The sequence below is a fragment of the Balearica regulorum genome, chromosome Z (assembly GCF_011004875.1).
Source record: "Balearica regulorum gibbericeps isolate bBalReg1 chromosome Z, bBalReg1.pri, whole genome shotgun sequence".
NCBI lineage: Eukaryota > Metazoa > Chordata > Aves > Gruiformes > Gruidae > Balearica > Balearica regulorum.
The window spans coordinates 24,199,773-24,222,481 of NC_046220.1; the positions used below are offsets into that span (position 1 = coordinate 24,199,773).

The window sequence follows — 22,709 nt, forward strand, 5'->3', positions numbered from 1 at the left end:
CCCTTTTTTACAGGGGGAATTTACAGTTTACAGGGATTTTTTTTTTTTTTCTTTTCATGATTTCTCTTCTTCAAAATCCCAGACTCATATTGAGCTACCTTCAGTGCAACTCCTTACAGCTTTAAAAAAGCTGACAGGAAAGGTGTTGGCTAATGTACATATGAAAAGTATTACTACTACATACTCATTAGACGATTAAGTGCAATATGAACAATGCAAAGATAATAATCCACCAGAGACAGATGTAACAAGCATGGCACTGCAGAAAATAGAGTATACAGAGATATTCCTAACCAACTGCAATTACCTTAACACTCACTGTGTTCACAGATAACTAAGTCTATTCATGTGGCATCAGTATCAGCAAGCAATCCCTTTCAAGAAGGAGTTCTAGTATTTCACCATGATTTCTTGGCTGCAGAATTATTCCTAAATAAGGTTGCAGGCCTTATTTCTAAAAGGGTTTTTTCCCTGGTAGCCTTTCAGCTACCATCCCGTATGCACTGCTTCACCTCTAATTGGCCTGCATCTCCTTTGTATTTTTCTGCCTCCAGCCGTTCCTCTGCTTTGCTTAGCTGTTTAAAACATCATGGAGAGCTTTACTTGAACTTAGCACCACAAGGGGAAAATAAAGCAAATGTTACTCAATGAGACATTATATTAGGCTTTTAGTCTCAAATTCGGAAAAGAGGTTATGAAAAATCATAAAATACACAATAAAATGCTACAATAGGCTTGAAAGTAACATTCCTCCTTAGCTATTTCAGGCTGTCCAAATTATACTCCTCTGGTAGATTACACAGCAAGACCCGAGCCCCAGTGACCCTCTTGTTTGAGTCTTTATTCCCCCAAATATACTGGTTTGGCTTCCTCCTCCTTTTGAATTCAAATAAAGTATTTAGTGTCAGCCAGCAGGTTCCTGTTTTAGCGTCCATAAGCATTTCCCAGAATACAGACCTCACCCCCATCCCACTGTGCTGGATTTCAGCTGAGATAGAGTTCATTTTCTTCATAGCAGCTGGTATGGGGCTGTGGTTTGGATTTGTGCTGAAAACAGTGTTGATAACACAGAAATGTTTTCGTTACTGCTGAGCAGTGCTTACACAGAGCCAAGGCCTCTTCTGCTCCTCACACCACCCCACCAGTGAGGAGGCTGGGGGTGCACAAGGAGTTGGGAGGGGACACAGCCGGGACAGCTGGCCCCAACTGGCCACAGGGATATTCCATGCCATATGATGTCATGCTCAGCATATAAAGCTGGGGGAAGAACAAGGAAGTGGGGGAGGGACATTCAGAATGATGGTGTTTGTCTTCCCAAGTCACCGTTAGGTGTGCTGGAGCCCTGCTTTCCTGGAGATTGCTGAACACCTGCCTGCCCATGGGAAGTGGGGAATGAATTCCTGGTTTTGTTTTGCTTGAGTGCACGGCTTCTTCTATACCTATTAAACTGTCTTTATCTCAACCCATGAGTTTTCTCATTTTTGTTCTTCCAATTCTCTCTGCCATCCTGCCAGGGGGGCAGTGAGCAAGCAGCTGCATGGGGCTTAGTTGTTGACTGGCGTTAAATCACGACACCCACCTTCCCACTTCCCTGCTGGTATTTTGGGTGCTAACCTGCTCCTCCCACTATGGCACAAGAAGCATGTTAAAGCATTGTCTTATTTTAACAGAATTTCATGTATTACAGACATTCACATCATAATTGTCTTAAGCTTACAATCTTTAATAGGGCACAGGAGACTGTAATAAAATTTCAAGTTTGGTAACAAGGTAGTATAGCCAAAAAGTCTGCTGTGCTAGTTTGACTCTCTGCTTTCAAACTGCCATAGATTTTCAAATATATTCCACAATGCACTGCAGAAACAAAACAGTCAGCGTGTGGTTGCTGCTGTGGACGTGCTGCACACAGGCTGAGCTGCCTGGAGCATGCCGGGTGTAATTTCACCATCGCTCAGGCATACGTCCCCTGGGAAGGTATCCCCCTGCCCATGCCTCAAGCCAGGACACTCCAACACTTGCAGGATCACCTTGTGCGCCTGACCTCAGAATCGTGCGAGGCAGGAGGCAGAAGGTTTTAGGGTTTCACAGGATTTGAAATTCTTTGATTTTCCACTGTACATGACTATGATCAGAGAAATATGTAGCAATATAGTTACAATTAAATTTACATTACTCTATCCAACAAATGTTTAATTTTACATTATGGTAATGCAGTATTCTTTCTATTATTTCTGTTTCAAACAGATAAACTTGGGGGGGGGAAAAGACATCTCTTAAATGCAGCCAACTCCTTCATACTTTCCTCCACTCAAAAAAATCAAAGAAAGGAGAAAGTTTATAGTTCCTATCAATGCCTGACCAATGGAGGAAAGGAAACTACCAATTACCTGAACCCTGGAAACAGGAGAGATTGAAGAGATGCTCAAGACTGCCCACCTGACCACAGCATGTAGAAGACCAGCCCACCCTGACTTAGACAACTGTACGTTGGTATGGATAGAATACTGCTCTCATCGTTTACGTTTAAATGCACAATGGAAGAAGCACATAGACACTGAAGATGAAGCCATTGTGAATTTACACTTTACAGCAAATAAATGTATTGTGTGGGCCCATATTTCAGAAGAGCAATAAAAATCAACTGCAGAAACATTGTGCAATGCACATGACTTATCTGTTGATGTTACATGTGAATAACGTGCACTGGCAAGCCAATTACAGCTTATGTCACATGCAGTTAACTTTCTAATTTTTCAGAAGTCTAGAACACAGACTTATTGCGAATACAAACCTCATTCTTAACTCATAATAATCCAGCAGGTAGAAAAATCTAATCTTCTGTAACAGCAATAAATGAAAGAAGACATACTTCTGGCTAAGGATGATTTATTTCTAATGGCACTCTACTTCAAAACTAAAACCTGGCTATTAGGCAGTAGAAGAGTACTGGAAGAAGATTATCTTGTAGTTTAGGTCTTGTAATAATGCTGGGGAATCATTTACATATCTATTTTTTGCATCCTCACTGGAATAGATTACATAAGACAAATGGTAGGTGTGCCAGTTTGATTTATTATAACAACACTCCTACCTGAGACCAATGAAGCTTCTTTACAAGGATTTTTCAATTTCAGATTAACAATGACTCATTGCCCTTTTTTCCATAATGAGAAGGAAACCTGCAGGAATTACTTATTTTGTTATTATGGAAGCAAAAACCATTATTTATACCTAGTTTAAAGAATGATCTTTAAGAAAAGCATGGATGAAGAAAGATTAAACCTTTCTCCAGAGGACAGAAAGACAGGAACATTAACAATAAGGAACCAATTAAATAGTCTCTTTGATATACAAATGAAATAGCGAGGTAGACCAAAAGAGTGCTGGAGAGAAAAAGTGGGAGGAAGACAGCAGAGAATCCAGAAGAAGGGATATAGAAATGCTGAAGTCAAAAGGAAAAGGAAAAAAAAAAAAAAAAAAAAAAAAGAGCTTGGAAAAACACTAAATTTAGTGTCACAAAAATCGAGGAAATTCAAGATAGTGCTTCAAACAGAAGATGACATTCTAGGGCAAGCAAAAATGCGATGTTGATGAAATAAATAATTCATATTGTAATCACATTTGTGCAGAATTACTATGTCATGCTTGCATGTACACATTTATTGAAATATGTTGATTCGGTTGTTTATACTTGTACATGGCCAACCACACATCTAACAAAGTATGTACCAATGGACACCAAGCTCCAGGTCTCCTGAAATGCCACCTGATTTAATCTTGCTTTTCCAAGCACGTGCAAAAATATTTGAGACAAATCCACCTCCTTCTATAAAGAGAAGTAAGGGGGGAAATATTTCCCAAAGGCGTCTCCTCACTCCTCCTTCCCATTATCACTGAGGATGGAGATGCCCCTTGGGAAGACCCCCCCAAGACCCCGTGGTGCTGAGCTGCACCCCTGCGTGCTGTGGTCTGGTCTCCTGGGAGAGACCCACACACACTATGTCCCCCCAGCCCAGAGCCCATGGCCACGGCTGCCCCACCAAGGCAATGACAACACCCCTCTCAGCTGCTGCCAAAGGTCAGAGGTGGAAAAGCTTTGTGTTGTCAGGTAAAAAGGGGAGGTAATCAAAAATTTAGCACTGGGAAAAACCCTTAGCATCACGCTGCCCAGCAAGCCTGTGGAAAGGGTATAACATATTTCTTGTGATCCATGCTCTCTTATACACAGCAGGCAGTTGAAATTTGGCAGCTTCCACATGATCATCAAGCATATGCATGCATTCAAGTGTTCAGTAATTTGCAGTAATGCTTGCCAGCTTCCATCCAACCTTTCCAGCATTTCTTTTCCTTCTAAGTACTGCAAGTTTTCTGGCAATATAAATCCTTTAGTTTTGCAGACCGTTTTCAGGGTAATCTCTGGACATCCACTGTGCCACTCTACTACAGAAGTATAATGCTTCCTATATTGCTTATCATATTACCATTATGCACGCCTTCATCAGAGTCTACACGAGCAGAAGCATAAATGCTTACCAACATTCACCATACTTCTGCAACCTGCACTATAACTTGGGAAGACCATGCACTGGATTTTACTCCTTTTGGAATATTCTTCTTAGGACTTGGGACTATGCTTCAATTCATTACATCCATAAGAAGCCACTGAAAGCAATGGGTTATCACAGTAAAGGGAGGGAGGTAGTGGCTGCACTTGCTCTGCAGAAACTTTATGACTGGTAGGAAAAAAATAAAAGGAAGAGCGCAGTCCTGCTAAACTAGACACACTTGATCTGAAAATCAATGAGGAAAGAGATGGGGAATCCTGATATGTCATTTTAGAATCAATTTTCAGAGCAGTATTAAAATTATATTGATATACAATTTTGTGGTTGATTGGAATACATGTATCTGGGAATTACTGACAAGCATGTTAGGCAACAAGTGGAAACAATCAGTCTGCTACGAAAACAAACAAGTGAACATTTCATCACAGAAGGAAAGGACCTGGCTTCAGGTTTGACTTTTTCAAAGAATAACAAAACAGAGGGTCAGATCTTTCCAAATCCGGCAAGAGAAACAGCTGCTTGCACAGCTGCAGTGGTAAAAAGGGGATCAAAAATACCCAGCAACCCACTTTTTGAATAAGCAGAGCACTTATCCGATGCCAGAAGATGCAAGACTGGGACAGTCATCGATGGCACGCACCTCTGCATGCCACTACCTTAACCTGTTGGTCAGCGCTGGCCTCTGCCCCGCCGATGAGACCTCTCGGCTAAGAGTGAGGAAGGGCTGTGTGTCCGTCTCGGGCAGTGCAGCCTGCAGAGCCACTCCGCGCCTTGCACCGTAACAGCTCCCAACACTTGTGACTGAGAGTGCCAGGGGGTGGAAGAAGCAATGCGGAAGAGAAAGGAAACAGTACAAGAAATAGGTGACCCCAAAACCAAAGCCTCTTTCTCTTTTGTTTTTCTTGGGTTTGGGAATCCAGTGCAAGGACTATTCCTGCAATTTTAAACACTAGCGTTCTTGTGGCTTCTTGTGACCAAGAAAATTTGAAATCTTACCCACTGTAACAAACTTACTTTTTCCTCCCCCACCCTCTAAATTGACTAGTTCTCCTATTCTTAGCTTTACTTCACTGCTTCCCTCCTACACAGGCCACCCCAGCCATCCTCCAACCTTGCCTGAGATCCAAGCATGTGAAGTCTGCTTCTTGCTTCCCTTACCTCAATTTGGTAAGTGCACTTAGTTTTGATGCTAACCAATTTAAACAGTTACTCTAAAATTTGAGCTACTTAGTCATCATTTAATCTTGAGACTATAAATACTCTCTCCACACTCTGGAGCTGGTTGCATTTCAGTATTAAGCGAATCTAGAAACATGTAATGTAGCTTGCAAAAAAGCCTGCTAAACACGCTTAGCCATCCAAAACATTAACTTTTTTTTATTACTTTATCAGTTCCCAACATTATTTCTCTTTCTTTCTTTCTTTGTTTCTTTCTTTCTTCATGCTATGTCTCTATTTGCTTTTTAGATCATTCTTTATAAATATCGCCATATCAGAAAAAGCCATCACTGGTTTTAGGGTCATTTTTATTCTGTCTCTACCTGACTTTTATTCAAAACTCTTGTACCACATCTTACCAGTAGGCTACATCCTGTTATGTCATGTGTAGTCTCAGGCCAGACAATGGCCTATATAAATACAAGAGGTGGTCCAATGCCAGTATGTGATAACAATTTTTTTAAATATTTGGTTGCATATAATAAATGTTAATTTGGCTAAAATTCTTTGGTTGCCATGGAGATTTTTTCTGTACATATTCACTTAAACTCTTATGTAAATTCTTGTATTTCATTGAAATGAAATTAAAAGATTTCTAGAAGGTACTGAAAGTAAGTCAGAAACATGAAAAGAAAATGACATCATTCCATTCAACAGCAAAAAGTTTTCCACAAGGAGCACTTTCTCAATGAGTGATTCATGGATCTATTACCTCATACCTGCACCAGGGTGGTTCCAATTCCTTGTTGCTTTGATGCATTTATTTAGTTAAAAAGTGAGGTTTCTCTCTAAATATTTATATATTTTCCATACTACGACACTGAAGAGTAATAAATATAAACAATGTAGCTCTGATTCAGTTTGCTGATTCTCCCTTATTTTACAACCATTTTCATAATTCAGTGCAGACCAGTTGTTACTGTTGCTGATGACTCAAGCTGCCTGCCCATGATCTGAAGAAAGATAATGGGAAATACAGAACTGGGTTTGAATCTTACTCCAAGCCAAACAAACTAGATGTTTTTCCTCAATACCTTGTTTAGAAATGAAATGCAGCATTGCAGTCGTTCAGGAAAAATATTCTCCCTCCATCATTATTAAGTAAGAGGCAGTTTCTGATAAAGGTAGTATAAGGAGAATTTAGGGAAATTCCCTATTTCTTGTATCTTACACAAGGGGTTTGTTTTCTCCTCTTTAACTTTCTTTCTAATTCCTACTCAGTGTTTCTATAGTATCCACAAAACTACAAATGGACAGTAACTGACACATAGAAAACATAGAAAACACGACTGAGGAAGAAAGACTGAAGGGACTGTGAATATGTGGTCTTCCGCAGTCCTCCACTGCGTGAGAGTTTGCTACAAAAGAAGGAAGTAATCACCTTCTCTGTGTCTGCTGAGAACAAGGCAAACAGCCTTTGGCCAAATTTGTGGAAATAAAGTTTTTCCTAATATTGAAGTTGAATTTAATTACCAGGCTGGAGAGCCACTGGAATAGCCTACATAGGAAAATTACAGAGGTAAGAAACAAAACCCAAACCCTGGACACCGAAGGACAGCTGAAGGATACTGCCTGAGCTCCAGTGAACAACCCACCTGCTCCAGCCCTCCATGACAAACCAGCACAGACGTTTAAACATGTTGCTCTGGAGCTCAACCCAGCACATTGTTTACTCCTCAACAAGAGTGAAACAGCCAGCCATCAAATTCCGAAACTGGGCACTGTTGCATAACATACATTGTGCTTACATCCCTTTATGTCATGACGGGCAAGAGTATTCACATTATTCTATTCAATATTATTTCAGGGTCACCTGTTCCAGTTCTCCTTTGGTGGCCTTGGCACCTCTTACAGTGTATGGATGTGCGATACAGTCCTTACTTCAGCAGCTAAAGTTCAACATTGAACTAAGTACATCATTTGAAAAGGATTTGACTTTCAGGCTTTCGCCAAAAAAAATCAATTATCATTCAGGACAAGCATTTTGATGCTCTGAATATTTAGAATAATTGTACTTCTTCCTAAAACATTTTGGCTTCCCTTTATACTCTTGTCATAACGTACATAGAAAAAGCAATGAGCAACAAAATGTACAAAGCACTTACTTACATCCTAACTGTTATAATAATTTCAGGAAAGGTATTAAATCAAGACATAGCAAAAACATCATTAGCTCTTGGGTCAGTCAGAGGTGTCCTGTATACATATATGTATACAGGCTATATATAGGCTGTAGGTATATACCTCAGTTTGTCACCTGCACAGAGCTGTTAAAACCTCTCTGCATTTCAAACAAATATGAAAGCTAATTTGTTAATACATGAGGAAATCACCTAAGTCTTGATCCTCCTCCTCTTTAATCTAACAGTTCTATCTCTCCTGCTTTGTCTGGCATGCAGACCATGCCTACATTACAGTGGTGACGCTGTGCCATAAAACCGAGAACCACGTATGTCAGAGATGCTCGAATCACAAGAAGTCTCAGTATTAACAATACCTAACAAACTGAAGAGCTTCCCAGGCATTGACATGTCCTACCTCCAAAAGGCTTGCCCAGTTCCCAGGGTGGGCTAGCAACATACAGCTTGGTCCCAGGTAGGATATACCCACACTAACAATTCCTGCCAAGTTGTCTCAAGAAACAACAGCAAAAGGCAAGAGGACATTTTAAATGAAAACTTTTTAAGTGAAAAGCCTTAAAGAAGGCTTTAGGTACGAACCAGACAAGCTTTAATGTCACAAGAGTTCACATTTCGAGAGGGGCAGGAAGCCAGCCAGTATTATAATTGCACCATCATCATTGCTTGAGTCATTTAGTCATTTATAAAGCTGCAAGTGTGTCACCTCTGGTGCCTAGTGTTTCACCTAATGCTAAGTGCATACATTGACCACACTGTAAGTAGCTTCCTATGCACACACATTTACAAAAAATAATTTGTATCTCTTGTCTTGAAGAGAATATTGTAGTCAGGTAGATACTGACTTAGAGTAATTCTGTCCAGTGACAGAAAATAAGGCCCTGACCATAAGTAAGTGTAAAGGCATTATTACAACTCTGTACAGGAAAGAAATACCAATTTACTTTGGAAAGGCTACAAATGAACATTAATGCACACTTCTTTATTCTCAAATTACTAGGCATTATCATTACTGCACCTGAAATCAAGAGACACTAAATGATCTGTTATGACATCAATGAGCTAATCTCCATATTGTCTTCTGATTTCAGAGAAGGGGGCATAGCTGCTCTAGTAGTCAAGTCAGACCTCTTTTTTTTTTTTTTTCTTTTTTGGCAGACCTGAGTGAGAGGACTGCAACTTGCTCATGTGAAATATAGAGTCCAAAGGACTGCTCTGACCCCTGCTCAGAAGACAAACTGCTACCACATAATAAGGCCAGAGCTCAGAAACAAATAAAAGATGCTACTCTGCCACTGGTTTATAAAAAAAACCCCCACTCTAGTGACTGATTAATTCCTTGAGTCTTTTTGATGTCCCTTAAAAATTCTAATTTCCATAAGCAGAAACAAGAAGTTGTGCCTAAAGCCTGTGAAGGTTTCAGGAAACTTTGCCCACAGGAAGTTATCATTCTAGCATCTCTTAAAGTTTTTTAGAACAAGTAATTCATATTTTGTTAATGCATGCTCCATAAAATAAGGTAGCTTGAATGTATATTTCAGAAAAAATTATATGAAATCTGAAACAGAAGTGAGTCAAGAGACGGTCATCTGTAAGCGGTATTTTTAGACAATGTTTAGTGCACTTAATAAAAGATGAAGGAAGAAACAGAACAGTTTGTGGTCGAGATGCCACAGTACAGACAAGAACATATGGGTTGTCATCATCATTTGAAGCTGAAAAAAAAAGAGTTTAACAAAAACTATTCTTCTCAATCTGCAGGTATTATGAGAAACATGAAGCTAAAATACAGTTGACATTTTTTGCTGAAATTAATGTTTTGAAAAGTGATATATTGGTGATTCAGCTGAGAGGCAATAAATACCAATAAAATCTGAATGGAAAAGACCAGCTTCAAAACAAGTTAGCCCATAAAAGACACATATCTGACTTCATTGTGCTGCATTGTGCCTGTCACAATAAAGAGGTTAATTGCTAAAAGCAAAGCCAGATTAACAAAGTGACCAAGAATCTGATACAGCATGCGATAGAAAAGAAAGTCAAAGTTAACAGTACAAAGAAATTACATTAAAGTAAAGAATGATGGAGGGACAGAGGGCAAAAGCAAGAGGCAAGAGAAAAATATAACTGAACCAAGCTTAAGAAGAATCACCATCATTATAAAAGGGAAGAACTATAAAACAAATTGAAGAGGTAATAAAAGAGTTAACACAAAAAAGTGAGAAGAGGCCACTGGCTACTTATCCAATCAAATCTCTGATTAGTCTAAGGATTACTAATTATGAATAAAAGTGTGTTAAAAAAGCAATTAGTTTGACAAATAATTTGCCTATATAAATAAGTCTATTACTTTCCAGGAAAACTACATAGATTTTTGTGGTGTTAATTCATTCTACATTTCCTTATGGTCACTGCATTTAAACTCCTTTTCCCACTGTGATCAATTCATATTAAAATCTTTGATTTCATTTATCTGAGCTCAAATTTGGTCCCATCTATGTGAAAGCACATAGGGGCTTAATTCCATCAACTCTGCCTCTGGCTTTCTCCACTTAAATGGAGAAGAGCTGAAATGGAGAGAAGATTTCTGATTATAAATCTGACTTTTAAAAAGCATCCACATAAGGTTTATATCTTCATTCTGTATGCACAGCATGATGCCATCCAGAAACCAAATAAACCCAAACTTCATTATGTCTTTCCATCACTCAAACTTCTCATGTGAAAGACATGTCTATGGTCTGCACTAAGGCTCCACAACACTCTTCATAAGAAGATGAGGTGAGAAGGTAGATGTGAGAGAGGGATGAAAATTGACCTTTGCCTGCCACTTTGCTCCCAGTCCTGAAATTTCCTATTCACAAGTGTAGTGGAAACACAGTCCCTTAAAGACTGTCCAAATGTTAGAGTGATCACTCTGCTGCACATTTGAACGGCTGTGCTGATTTTGGGGTTTTGTTTTTCAGCTAGCTCCTGCCTTGGTGTAGACCAGCATGACAGCTGCCTGCCCTCAGTATTGTGGCAGCGTGAGAAGCACAGCCGTGTGCCGGTGGGCACACCGCTGCTGGGACACCCACAGCAATACCAGAGGGTTGTCCTTCGGGACTCCTGTCAAAACACTGCTTTTTTAAATGCACTTCAAGCATGCACATCTGTTTTAAACGTGCAGGAATGAAAGAGGAGGGCCAAGGAAACATCAAAGTCATATGTGTCAGCACGGGGCTGGAGATGTGGCATCTGGGAAAAACTAGAATATCAGTTAATTCAGACCTACTGCAGTTTTCTCTCTGTCTTGGTCAGTTCGTCCATTGGTCTGCCTTACTTCAACAGCTCTTTGTCACTGACTGGTTTGGCAAAAATCATCATGCAAAATGGCAATAAATAGTCTAATTTACACAAACTTCTCCAATTTAGTGTACAGTTATATTTATTGTGTTTGGGATTGGTGGAATATTTTATGTCAGTATATGACTGCAATGTGATTTATTATGTCTGGGAAACAGATTTCTTTTTCAAAATACAACTAAACCCAACCTGCTTTCAGCTATATTAACTCAGATGTGTAACTGATACTTTTGTTTGAATTTTTCTCCTTTTGGGTAACACAACTGAAAAATTATCATAATGAAAGTTCATTTTAGCAACAACATGGATGATTTGACAGAAACATTAAGTATGGTGAAGGAAGTGAATAATTTTGCTACCCAGAATTTTTATGTTAGAACAGCATGAAACCAGTAACACATCAACAATGCTAATAGGATTCTAGAAAACTAAGCAGATCTCAAGTACTTATAAAATCATCTTCATGAAAAGGGGAAAGTGTGTGTGAAAGAACTTACTCATCTGCAGCTCAAATACAATGCAAAAGAAGAATGAACACCTGGGATGGCAGAAAACTAGATCAATAAAACAGTTGATATAGAAAGTACTAGCATATTACCAGAATTAGCAGTAAAAGTAACAGCAATGAAGATGTTTACAGTAAGAAGAGCAAATGTATTTGTGTAACAGATCTAGTCTTATCATCGGAGTACAAAAGTTGCTTTGTTGTCCTTGTGTAGCAACAATACAACTGTGAATCCTTCAGCCTGGCTGAAAGAGAGGAAAGGGACAGCTAATGCTTAATTCAAGTGACTATGTCTTGGCTGCGTATTTCTATTAAATTATTTTTGCACTAAGGTTGAAGAGTGAAGTAATACTCCTATTGCTAGCTTAACAGCTGAAAAAAAGCTTTCTATGGTTTTTATTTTGTTGGTTGTTTTTTTTCCAAATCACAGATCAGAGAAGATTGTATTGCCAAAGTTTCCAGTTCTATTGCATATGGAGAAAAGTAGGATGCTGAATTCAGAAGCCCTCCATTGTATTAGTGCTCACCCACAGCATCACAAGGGGGCACCGCAATTCTAGTAAGTCACTAAGTGGCTTTGCTTCTCGTCAGGCAATGCCAGACTGCTCGTCCTTGCCAAACTACTGGATTAAGCGTACAATTTTGTGGAATGATCAATCTGAGAGCTCAAATCCCTTAAGCGCTGCTGAGTACAGATTACAGAATGTTGAAAATGTCGTAATATTAAATCCTGTTTCCACAAAATAATGCAATTCCCCATCCTGGATCCTATGTACCCTTTCATCTTTGGCTCTTCTGCCACGGAGATGGTTGCTGCTCAGGAACCAAGTATTTCACTGGCATATTTGTGTTTTTCCTTTGCAAACTCTGCTCATCAAAGACTCCCATATAGTATTCAGCCTTCCTGAAAGCAACCTGACCTGAACCCATGTGGCCGTATAAAGGGCTATGTTAAAGCTAAGGCATCTTGCGCAGCGTCCCCTCTAGCTCAGGACTGGGCACTCACTGGTTGTTTAACTTGCAGCACATTTCTCCTGATTTCTTTGGATGACTATCAAGAGAGTATGCATCTTCCTTCTGTTGAACTAAAGATGTTACAGGAGGAGTTGCTTTTGTTGTTATTGTTCAGAAACAGTTCATCTCAACGTGGTAGTTATGACCACGGTACCAAAAAAAGTATGCTTTTGTTTTCTCAAGTCAAACATAGTTTTAGACTGAGTCCTTGATGATGCGTATTTGTATAACAGTCCTCTAAAATACTGAACTTTCGTTAGAGAAGAAGGAAAATGAAATAACCTGTCCTTACAGGAGCTGGAAATCACCAACGCCAGTGAATTAATTGATCTACTCAAGGCAGTAGCAAATGCTTTTCATATCTTCCCTTGATCTAAAAAAAAAATACCTACCAGTAAAATATCGCCCCAAACACTATTATAGATTTATTTTGCTTTATGCTTGTGTGCCTATACCTCAAGCATGTGCAATCTTATGAGCAATACCTTCAGAACTCAATAGTTGTCTTGCAGAACCTTACAACAAAAACAGAGGTCTTACAAATAAAATGAATACCAAATTGTATTTCTTTCTTGTTACTCTGCTTACCAACTTTTTATCTGACATAACACTATCCTCCTGGCAGACTGATTGCCACCTACCATATTTTATGATGCCCTGTCCATGCGATTTTGCCAGGTTTTCCTGCCTTTTGCCTGCTCCCACATACTCTGATGCTATGCACTTGCTGAGCACCTTCCTTCAGTGGTGTGTGCTCTTCAGAATTCACTAACAATTTCCTCCATTTTCAGCTCATGTATCCTTTCCAAAAATAATCTCCTGATATTCACATTTCCAAACACATTTTTAAAGCCAATTACTGCACATATTTACTCATGTGAATAAACCATATGTTGATGAAATAATTCCAGTAATTGCTAACACAGGGATTACAGGCAAAGAAATCTGGACTGTAACATCCTTGGGGAAGGTACAGAGTGAGGTGTATACCGATAACTTACCTGTCAAATAGTTCTCCACCCGTGACCAATTCCAGAACAAGACTGATTTCTGTAGGGGTCTCAAATATCTCCTTTAGTTTTATCTGGTAAAGATAACAAAAAGGATTCATTTTTTTTTTATTTGTCTTCTTGCTGAGCATATCACAGAGCCAACAGCAGAAAACACACCACAGTCAATAAAGCAGGTGATACCAACTGAAGTTGGTGCACCATTCACCTTGCAGTTGACCAAGTTATTGTGCGTTTTCTCTTCCATCCCCTTTATTTTTGCTAGCTTTAACTCCTTTGTATTTCCTTTTCTCTTTTTTTTTTTTTTTTTTTTTTTTTTTTTTACTCCTCCATCTTAGCAACCTCTGTGTAACACAGGAGTTTAAGGAGCTGCTTTCGTTAGTGCTTGTTGACACCTGTCTGCCAGTCTTTCGGAATAACTGAATGCAAGACCTTCCCCACCTTCCAAGGACTGACAACACCAACTTCCCCTTTCATTTACAGAACTTCTTTTGCATAGTTTTTCACTCAACTCTGTCAGAACACCAATAATTCATTGTAAGTATAATTCAACAATCTTCCATAAGCTACCACGCTTATAAGGAGAAGCCAAAGCTTTAATTCAGGACTCTCCCAAGTCTGTGTAAGTTAACCACAATAATCACCTCTTAGGAACAGAAAGAATTAAAAAAGCCAAAACAACAAACAAACATGGAGTGGAAGAACGAGGCTAAACTTACAATGTTTGGATGCGAAAGGCGAAGAAGAACTCCAATTTCTGTGCGGACAATTTTCTTGTCTACCTGGTTAAAAGTGGGGAGGGAAAAAGTGAAAAAAATTATTTCTGTGTTCACCACAGAAACTTCTAGCTGCATCACAGGAAAATATGTATGAACAGTATTTCTAGATCTCCTAGGAGAACAAGTTGATGTGAGATACACAAGTCAAATAGACTGTAAGGAGTAATTTTCCTTTAACATGAGATACTATAACAGAAAAACCTCTTCATCTAGCAAAATTATTACGAATGCACATATAGGTCACTCCAGAAGTAGAATACAGGAAAGACGTCTGAAAAAGGTCCTCCTATCCCTGCTTTTACTCAAGTTCTTCCCTTGTCTATTGCTACTTATGTTGGTTCATTTTATGCCAGGATAGCTTCCTTTTGACACACTCTTCAGCAACTATACTGGAAAAAGGTTTCTGCACATAGGATGTGCATATCAAAGCAGTGTAACATACTGCTTAAAACAAGTAAGTGATGAAATGTCAAACACCTCCCGCCACAGACAGTGTATAAGGTTTAACTTCTTTCAGGTATATCTAACAGAATGGTCTATTAATGCAAAAGACTGTCCCTTCTGTTAAACCTCAGAGAGGATTAGCCCTTCCCTTTCCTCTTCTCAAATCACAGTCTTTAACAATACAGGCACAACCTATGTCCTGTTGTATTGGGTTTGTGTGGCAAGGTTTTGGTAGCAGGGGAGCTACAGGGGTGGCTTCTGTGAGAAGCTGCTAGAAGCTTCCCCTGTGTCTGATAGAGCCAATGCCAGCCGGCTACAAGACAGACCCGCTGCTGGCCAAGGCCAAGGCCAAGCCAATCAGTGCCTCTGTGATAACATATTTAAGAAGGAAAGAAAAACAGTTAGAGAGCGCTTTTGCAGCCAGAGAGAGGAGTGAGAAGATGTAAGAAACTCTGCAGACACCAAGGTCAGTGCAGAAGGAGGGGCAGGAGGTGCTCCAGGCGCCGGAGCAGAGATCCCCCTGCAGCCCGTGGTGAAGACCATGGTGAAGCAGGCTGTCCCCCTGCAGCCCATGGAGGAAGGATGAGGGGGTGTAGAGATTCCACCTGCAGCCCGTGGAGGACCCCACGCCGGAGCAGGTGGAGGCACCTGAAGGAGGCTGTGACCCCGTGGGAAGCCCACGCTGGAGCAAGCTCCTGGCAGGACCTGTGGATCCGTGGAGAGAGGAGCCCACGCCAGAGCAGGTTTGCTGGCAGGACTTGTGACCCCGTGGGGGACCCACGCTGGAGCAGTTTGCTCCTGAAGGTCTGCACCCCATGGAAGAGACCACGCTGGAGCAGTTCGTGAAGGATTGTAGCCCGTGGGAGAGACTCCATGTTGGAGCAGGGGAATGATTAAGAGGAGTCCTCCCCCTGAGGATGAAGAAGCGGCAGAAACAACGTGTGCTGAACTGACTGTAACCCCCATTCCCCGTCCCCCTGTGCCGCTGAGGTGGGGGGTGGAGGTTGAAGCTGGGAGTGAAGTTGAGCCCGGGAAGATGGGAGGGGTGGGGGGAGGTGTTTTAAGACTTGATTTTATTTCTCATTCCTCTACTCTGTTTTGCTTAGTAATAAATTAGATGAATTCACTCTCTAAGTTCAGTCTGTTTTGCTTGTGATGATAATTAGTGAGTGATCTCTCCCTGTCCTTATCTCGACCCACAAGCTTTTCGTTGCACCTTTTCTTCCCTGTCTAGTTAAGGAGGGCAGTGATAGAGCGGCTCTGGTGGGCACCTGGCCTCCAGCCAGGGTCAACCCACCACACCTGTTGTGGGACATTGGTCATTTCTCACAAGAAATGCACACCTAGGCAGTATTTCATTCAGGAAAGACAACTGCAGCTCTCCCTGAACTTGAAAGCAAGAAAGGAAAATGCTCATAAGCAAATTATGCAGGTTTTCATGTTGCTAAGGTAATTAATAAATTTATGCAGAAACTATCTTGTTTGCAAATATTCTCAGAAACCCTAGAGAAGTCCTACACTGACGACAATTACAAACATATTTCTCTACAGCACTCTTCATCTCAAGGGTTACAAAATGAATGAGAGTCAGCAAGTTAAGTCACTACCTCTTTCCAAACTGATAACACAGATAAAGTCAAGCAGAACATTTTTGGAGGGTTTTTGTGTTTGATTTTTTTTGGGGGAGACATCTCATCAAACACATATTTTGTTTTTTTACATCATTGGAAATGAATCGTCATTATGCATAAACCTTTGAAAGGTACATAAAGCTACCTTCAAATTCTTAGTGAGGAAGACACATGCTTAAAAACGATCCCTTTTTTTTTTTATCACCTGAAAGAAGAGAAGTGCTTCTCAGTACTTTATTTTTTCCAGCAACAACAAAATCCAAGTATCAGTCACATTCAGAACTACAGGACAGGCAGAATTTGATTCTCCCCTTGTGTCAATCAGGAACGATTCCAGGTTAGTAATGCCACAGGGCTCTGACAGTGGTATAAATGAGTGGAGAACTAGAGCCCTTAGCGATTTCTTGAAACTCATTGACATTTAAACTCTTTCAGTGGCTCTGCCAGAAAGCAAAATGAAAGAAAGAAAAAAAACTTTGCACAGATTTGGTGCATGTGAGAAGCAGAAGAAAACAAAAATCAAAGAGGAATGAAATATTACACTACCTGAACACCTAATTGGAGGTAAAGAACATGGTATAACTACATCTTCACAGGTAAACGCCTGCTCTGGGATCAAACACAGGATCCTTTAAGCTTTGCGACCATCACAAGCTTTATAAACTTTATTCCTTTTTACTCCGAATGTGTTTCTTTGCTCTTGCTTGCCACACAAATACTGAGCATCAGGTTTGAAGTATGGTTTCCCATGCAGTTTTCCTAAAACACTGTGAGCACCAGCCTGTGGTCTTACTCAGTTTCAACATCCCCTCGGCATCAGTGCCGTTTTTCAACTCTGGGTCACTTTTTTGAGTGCAAACACACAGCCAGGGACTCTGAAGCTCACTGCAGGGTAGCAAGGGGCTCTTGATGATTGAGATGTAATATATGTCTGGACTACTTTCGTATGCTTTACACTTCAGACAGGATCAGAAAAATTAACGTACAGCATTGCGTGGACAGTTATTACCACAGGAGAGCTGTTTAGACTGAGCAATATTCCTTATCCAAAAGCACCACTACAAACTGAACAACCTACAGTTTGTTTTCTTCAGTTTGGAAAATGTTCTCACATCAAGCATGCCTGGCAACAAGCACATAACAGGATGTCCAAATGCTAAAGATGATTCCTCTCAACACCAAGTAGTTACAACTGAGAAACTATAAAGGCCTCCTCTCATCTCACTGGTGGCAACAAATTAAGTGGAAAAGTGAACTGAGACTCAGTTTCAGGTCCTTGCTTTCCCAGACATTTACTCTGTGACTGTAGGCAAGTCCCTCTGTGATCCAGTTCCTGTTCTGACACAAAAAAAAGCAGACTTTCATAATACCTCCTCAGGTGGTGGTATGAGGAAAACATACCAAAAAATTGAAGATACTAAGATACAATGGCAAATACACCACACAGAAACACTTAGGAGTGTTAAATATTTATAAGCATCCTGGAAAATGGCTATTAGGATAGACTTTACAACAGAAGCATGCATGTATAAGTGATATGAATCGTTCCAGAGTAAAAGCAGCAGCATATGTAGTCACGGCATTTTATTACAGACAGCCTGTTTTATCACTATTATGTTCTTACCTTCTCCTACACTAAGTATAGAGCTATATCAACACTTAGCTTGTTTCAGTTCCTCCCAGCAAAACGTACCTACGTATAATCAGCACCAAACTTGGCCTGTTTCTAGTTTAGGCAGGAGTATAAGCAATTCAACTACTTATTTTCCTGACAGAAATTATTTGATAGGATGACAAGTCAGGCATTTCACTCTGTAGTGTATGTTGCTAGAGTAACAAATTTTAAAACTCAGATAATTTAACCGAAATATCCTATTACCACAAATGTTTAGGCAAATTAAGTATTTTTGGCTAGATCAAATACAGAGGTCTGATTTGTGCAGATGTAATAAAATGAGGCTGCAAAACTGTTTATTTTTGTCTCCTCCTCTTTGGATGCAATTTAAATATGCAATACAATATATAATAATTTATCCGAGCTTTCCTTAAATTAACATTACTCGCAGGAGCATCACTGAGGCCTTTGTGAGTATATCACATTTAAGAATAATGTCAGCAGAACCACTCTGTTTATGAAAAGAAAAAAAGCAATCAAAGGTAACCTTCAGATGTTTCCCCATTCCTCTAGTTTAGTGATTATCCTCCTAAAAGCTTCCTTTATTTTTTGTTTTTAATCTATGCTAAATGGACTACAGTATGCTTTTGGTCAAACATTTCATTAGTATAATTTGATTTCTACTTAAAACATTTCTTTTCTCTTTGTGAAAAACTTACACTAATTTTGTGTGAGGTCGTGAGAATGCCCCATTGGTTGATTTTAACCCTGGTGTGATTTTACTGAGCTGTATTTGTTGTTTGTAAACTTTAAATTGCAAGCAATCAAGAGGCATTTGTCGTGATAGGCCTATGAAGCAGCATTCTGACGTTGCACCTCTGTGTCAATTTGAGAAGTCATTTTCCAGGTAAGCTTGAAATGGTTATTTATCAGTTCTTCACCACTGACCCTAGGCATGAAGATTTCACTGCCCATAGACAAAAAATAGCAAAGTTGCTAGATGGTCTGTAATTATTAAAACCCACATCTATATGCTTCCATGGCTTACCTGTGAAGACATTCACATGAAGCGTTAAGACACACCAAATCTGCAAGAATTGCTTGTAGGTGCGATACAGTCCTGCCTTGTGCTGTGCCTTGCAGTGCTCCCTGGTATGCTTCAGTCCGTAAACCAGCAGCTGCGACTGTAGCACAGGTAAGCATCTGCATGCTAGATTTAATCTGACTAGATAAAGTACCTACAAAAGCAAAGATCCAGCCACCTGAATTTGGCAGGAACCCTGTGTGCTGAACTGAAACACCTATCTACACTGCATCCAGCCACATGGCTTTGCAGTTTGACCCGAGATCAGAAGACAAATGGTAGCATGCTCTGTGCACTCAAAACTGCAATAATATGTCCTGTTTACCAACAGACAGACATAAGATTAACAGCATCAACAGAGTATTTCACATAACCAAGGCCCAGGAAGTTAGGACAGCATTTGTAAGTGTGGGTGAATGAAATTATCCACCCCCTTAATTTATATTAAAGGATTTACACAAAAAAGTAATTATTCCTGAGTTATTCCTAGTATTTTGTCTCCAGTTATTTCACTTCCCTAGAATTAGGCATTTATCTATTTTATAGATATGTGTCTACAAACACTGTGTCTTTAAAATTTGGTATTGGTCATGCAGTGAAGTAATGCTATGTCTATAATCAGTCTATTTCTGATTTATAAATTTCAGGTTATTTTGATATGGGAAAGAGCTGGAAACATGCTTAATGAAAGCTGCGATTCTTCCACATTTCCATGCCCCGAGGTGGTGAGGTGGAGTGATGCTACAAACCTCTGAGATGTAAAAGTGTTGCTTCTATCTGAATTAAATGAAACAAGATAAAATGAACTGTCACTGTAAACAGATTAATCCAGTTGCTGCCTTGCAGTATGGTATACCATCCTGAAAACAGGTGGCCAACAGATGTACAGATGCCTCAAACTTAGTAGAGAGCAAGAAGCAAAGCACATTCCTCAGCCTGCAATTCTGGTCACTGCTGCCCTCCTTCTCCAGTACCCTGCGGGCATGGAGGGGCACATCGGGCCAGGTGAGACCACCATGTAGGTTGGGTGGCAATGCTGTGCCCAGGCAAGTGGTGTGAAGCAAATGGCTCTCCAGGACCTTCACAGCACTGCCCACCTCATGGAGGCAGTTCATCCCAGCTCTGCACAGCTCCTCATTTAATATCCCACTTATTGAATCACATGAACATTTCTAATTTGAGCAAATGAATGATTTATCGAACCAGCAGGTCAGGCTCTGAGCATGTGTTTCTCTGCACTTACAGGGAGCATGCTGCAAATCATCATTGGCTTGCCACCACACTCTTTAAAATGCTTCCAAGAAACAATTTTTATGTTCATCTCAGCTAAAGTAACTGCTCTGCAGCCTAACCCTGTCAGTATTTTATGGAGTCAATTGCTAATTACCATTTATAACTTTGCCATTATTTTGTCTTCTCACCATTAAGCTGAAATGCTAAAACCTCTGTGCACATAGACTACCCACAGCAGAGCTGCCGATCTCCTGGTAGTCCAAAAGGTCTGTTCCCAATTGTCTCAACTGCACGCAGGGCCGCTAGGTTACCCAGCTTCTTTTGAAAGGTTTCAAGAAAAAAAGAAATGAGCTTGAGTTTAAAGCTTAAATTTAAATAAATCTTCACAAAACAAGATTCAAAGTACATATTTTCTGTACAGTTTTAGGTATTGTTTTTAATTTCAGAATGTTCTGGGTAACAGGAATCTCAGGTTTTGCCCAGCTCATACACAGAGTATCTCTTCAGAAAGTCTTTCAGTCAAGACTTCAAGATTAAAACACTCTGAAGAAGATTTCTGAATATGCTTTTTCATCTGCATAAAGCTGGGAAGTACCACAGAAAACATGCATGTGAGCTGGTTTATGTATCAATGCAAGATATGGATGTCTGTCTTCACCATAAGTAATAATCTTGGGGGATACAAAAAATGCCATAACAGAAAAATCCCAGAACAAATGAAAATAGATGCTTTACATGTGATCCAGTCTATCTCTCTGAGTTACTCTGGTGTAATTCAGTAACGATCATGACAGTGGAGATACGTAAAAGCAGAATTAAAAAAAGCTGACCCTTCTGAAAAAAAGGATACTTCTTTGTTCCAAATAGGGCATTTATTTAACACCTGTTTCAGGTGACTTGATTCTTTGCCTGACCTTTTTCTTTGAATGAAAATAAGAACTTCTCAAATAAAGAATTCTTCCTATGTTTTAAGGGCTGGTCTTGCTGGGACACTGCTGGACCTTCTCAGCAAGGTTAGCAGCTCTCTTTTTGTACGGGAGCAACTGTTGCACTCCTAATGGACTAATATCTTTAAAAAAAATAAAATGGTAAAATATCATCTTGTTTCGTATTTTAAGCTTGGCAGACTATTCTGGCTCTATCTTTATTCAAGCTGAACATGAGGTCCCTGAAGAACACATCAAATAATACAATAAAGCACAGTAGTAATTGCACAGCCCTGCAGTATCTTCCATAAACTCAATAGGGAGTTTTCACTCTGTAGGTTACTGACATTTTTTTTTTTTTTGAGCGTCCATAAGTAACCTTGTATTATTAATGCAAAGAAAAGAGACTATTCATTATTAGAGCAACTATTTTCTATCTTTAGGCGCATGTCCACACTTTCAATTTGCAACTATAGTCCTTTAATTGATGCATGTTCTTCAGACTTAACACACGTGCATGGAACCACTGCAAGTTACATCAGTGTGCTTGCATCTGTCCTGCTAGGTGCTTAAAAGACACATGAAAATGTGCTCGCTGCAAATACAGATTAGCTAGGCTTGTACAAGCATACACTTTTAAAAAATGAAAGAGAATTGCACTATCTGCATATGATAGTACTATTAATTTGTTAAATGTGTCTCTTTCCATCAAAGCAGCAACCTTTCTGTTTGTCAAAAAGCACAGTACATTTGCAGGCAAACCATCAGACAGATAGAAATGATTTGTGGGATTGTATAGACTTCAACACAGTAAATCACATGCTGACATATCTGATTAATGGGCCCTGCATCTTGCAATACACAGTTTTAATAGTAAAGCTGACCTGATGCAGGTAATATTCCCCAAAGACACACAAGTCTTTGTGAATGGGTTCTGTTGCTCACCCACGTTAACTTGGTGGCATCACCAAGGGGTGAAGGATGGGTCCAGAGGCACTTACAGCTTGTACAACACTGGTGATTTGCAATAATACATTTTATGTCTGAGTTCAGAATAAGTTATATGCTCATTAGAACAGGCCTTATTATATACTGTGGTCTAACTATCTGACTAATTTGGTTGTTATTTCTGTTCCTGACTCATTTATACACAGATTTCTGCAAATATGTTTTATAGTTGCTGAATGGTTTATGCAAACAAA

At 39.8% G+C, this 22,709-nt stretch overlaps 1 protein-coding gene across 1 annotated transcript in view; it reads right to left on the reverse strand.

Moving 5' to 3' along the window:
* CAMK4 (calcium/calmodulin dependent protein kinase IV) overlaps window positions 1-22,709 on the reverse strand; it is a 188,080-nt gene that overhangs the window by 72,460 nt on the left and 92,911 nt on the right. The window contains exons 3-4 of the mRNA XM_075740054.1: window positions 14,515-14,577; window positions 13,787-13,869 (exon numbers count right to left, since the gene is read on the reverse strand). Of these exons, the coding sequence (XP_075596169.1) occupies window positions 13,787-13,869; window positions 14,515-14,577 (146 nt within the window). The remainder of the gene's footprint in view (window positions 1-13,786; window positions 13,870-14,514; window positions 14,578-22,709) is intronic.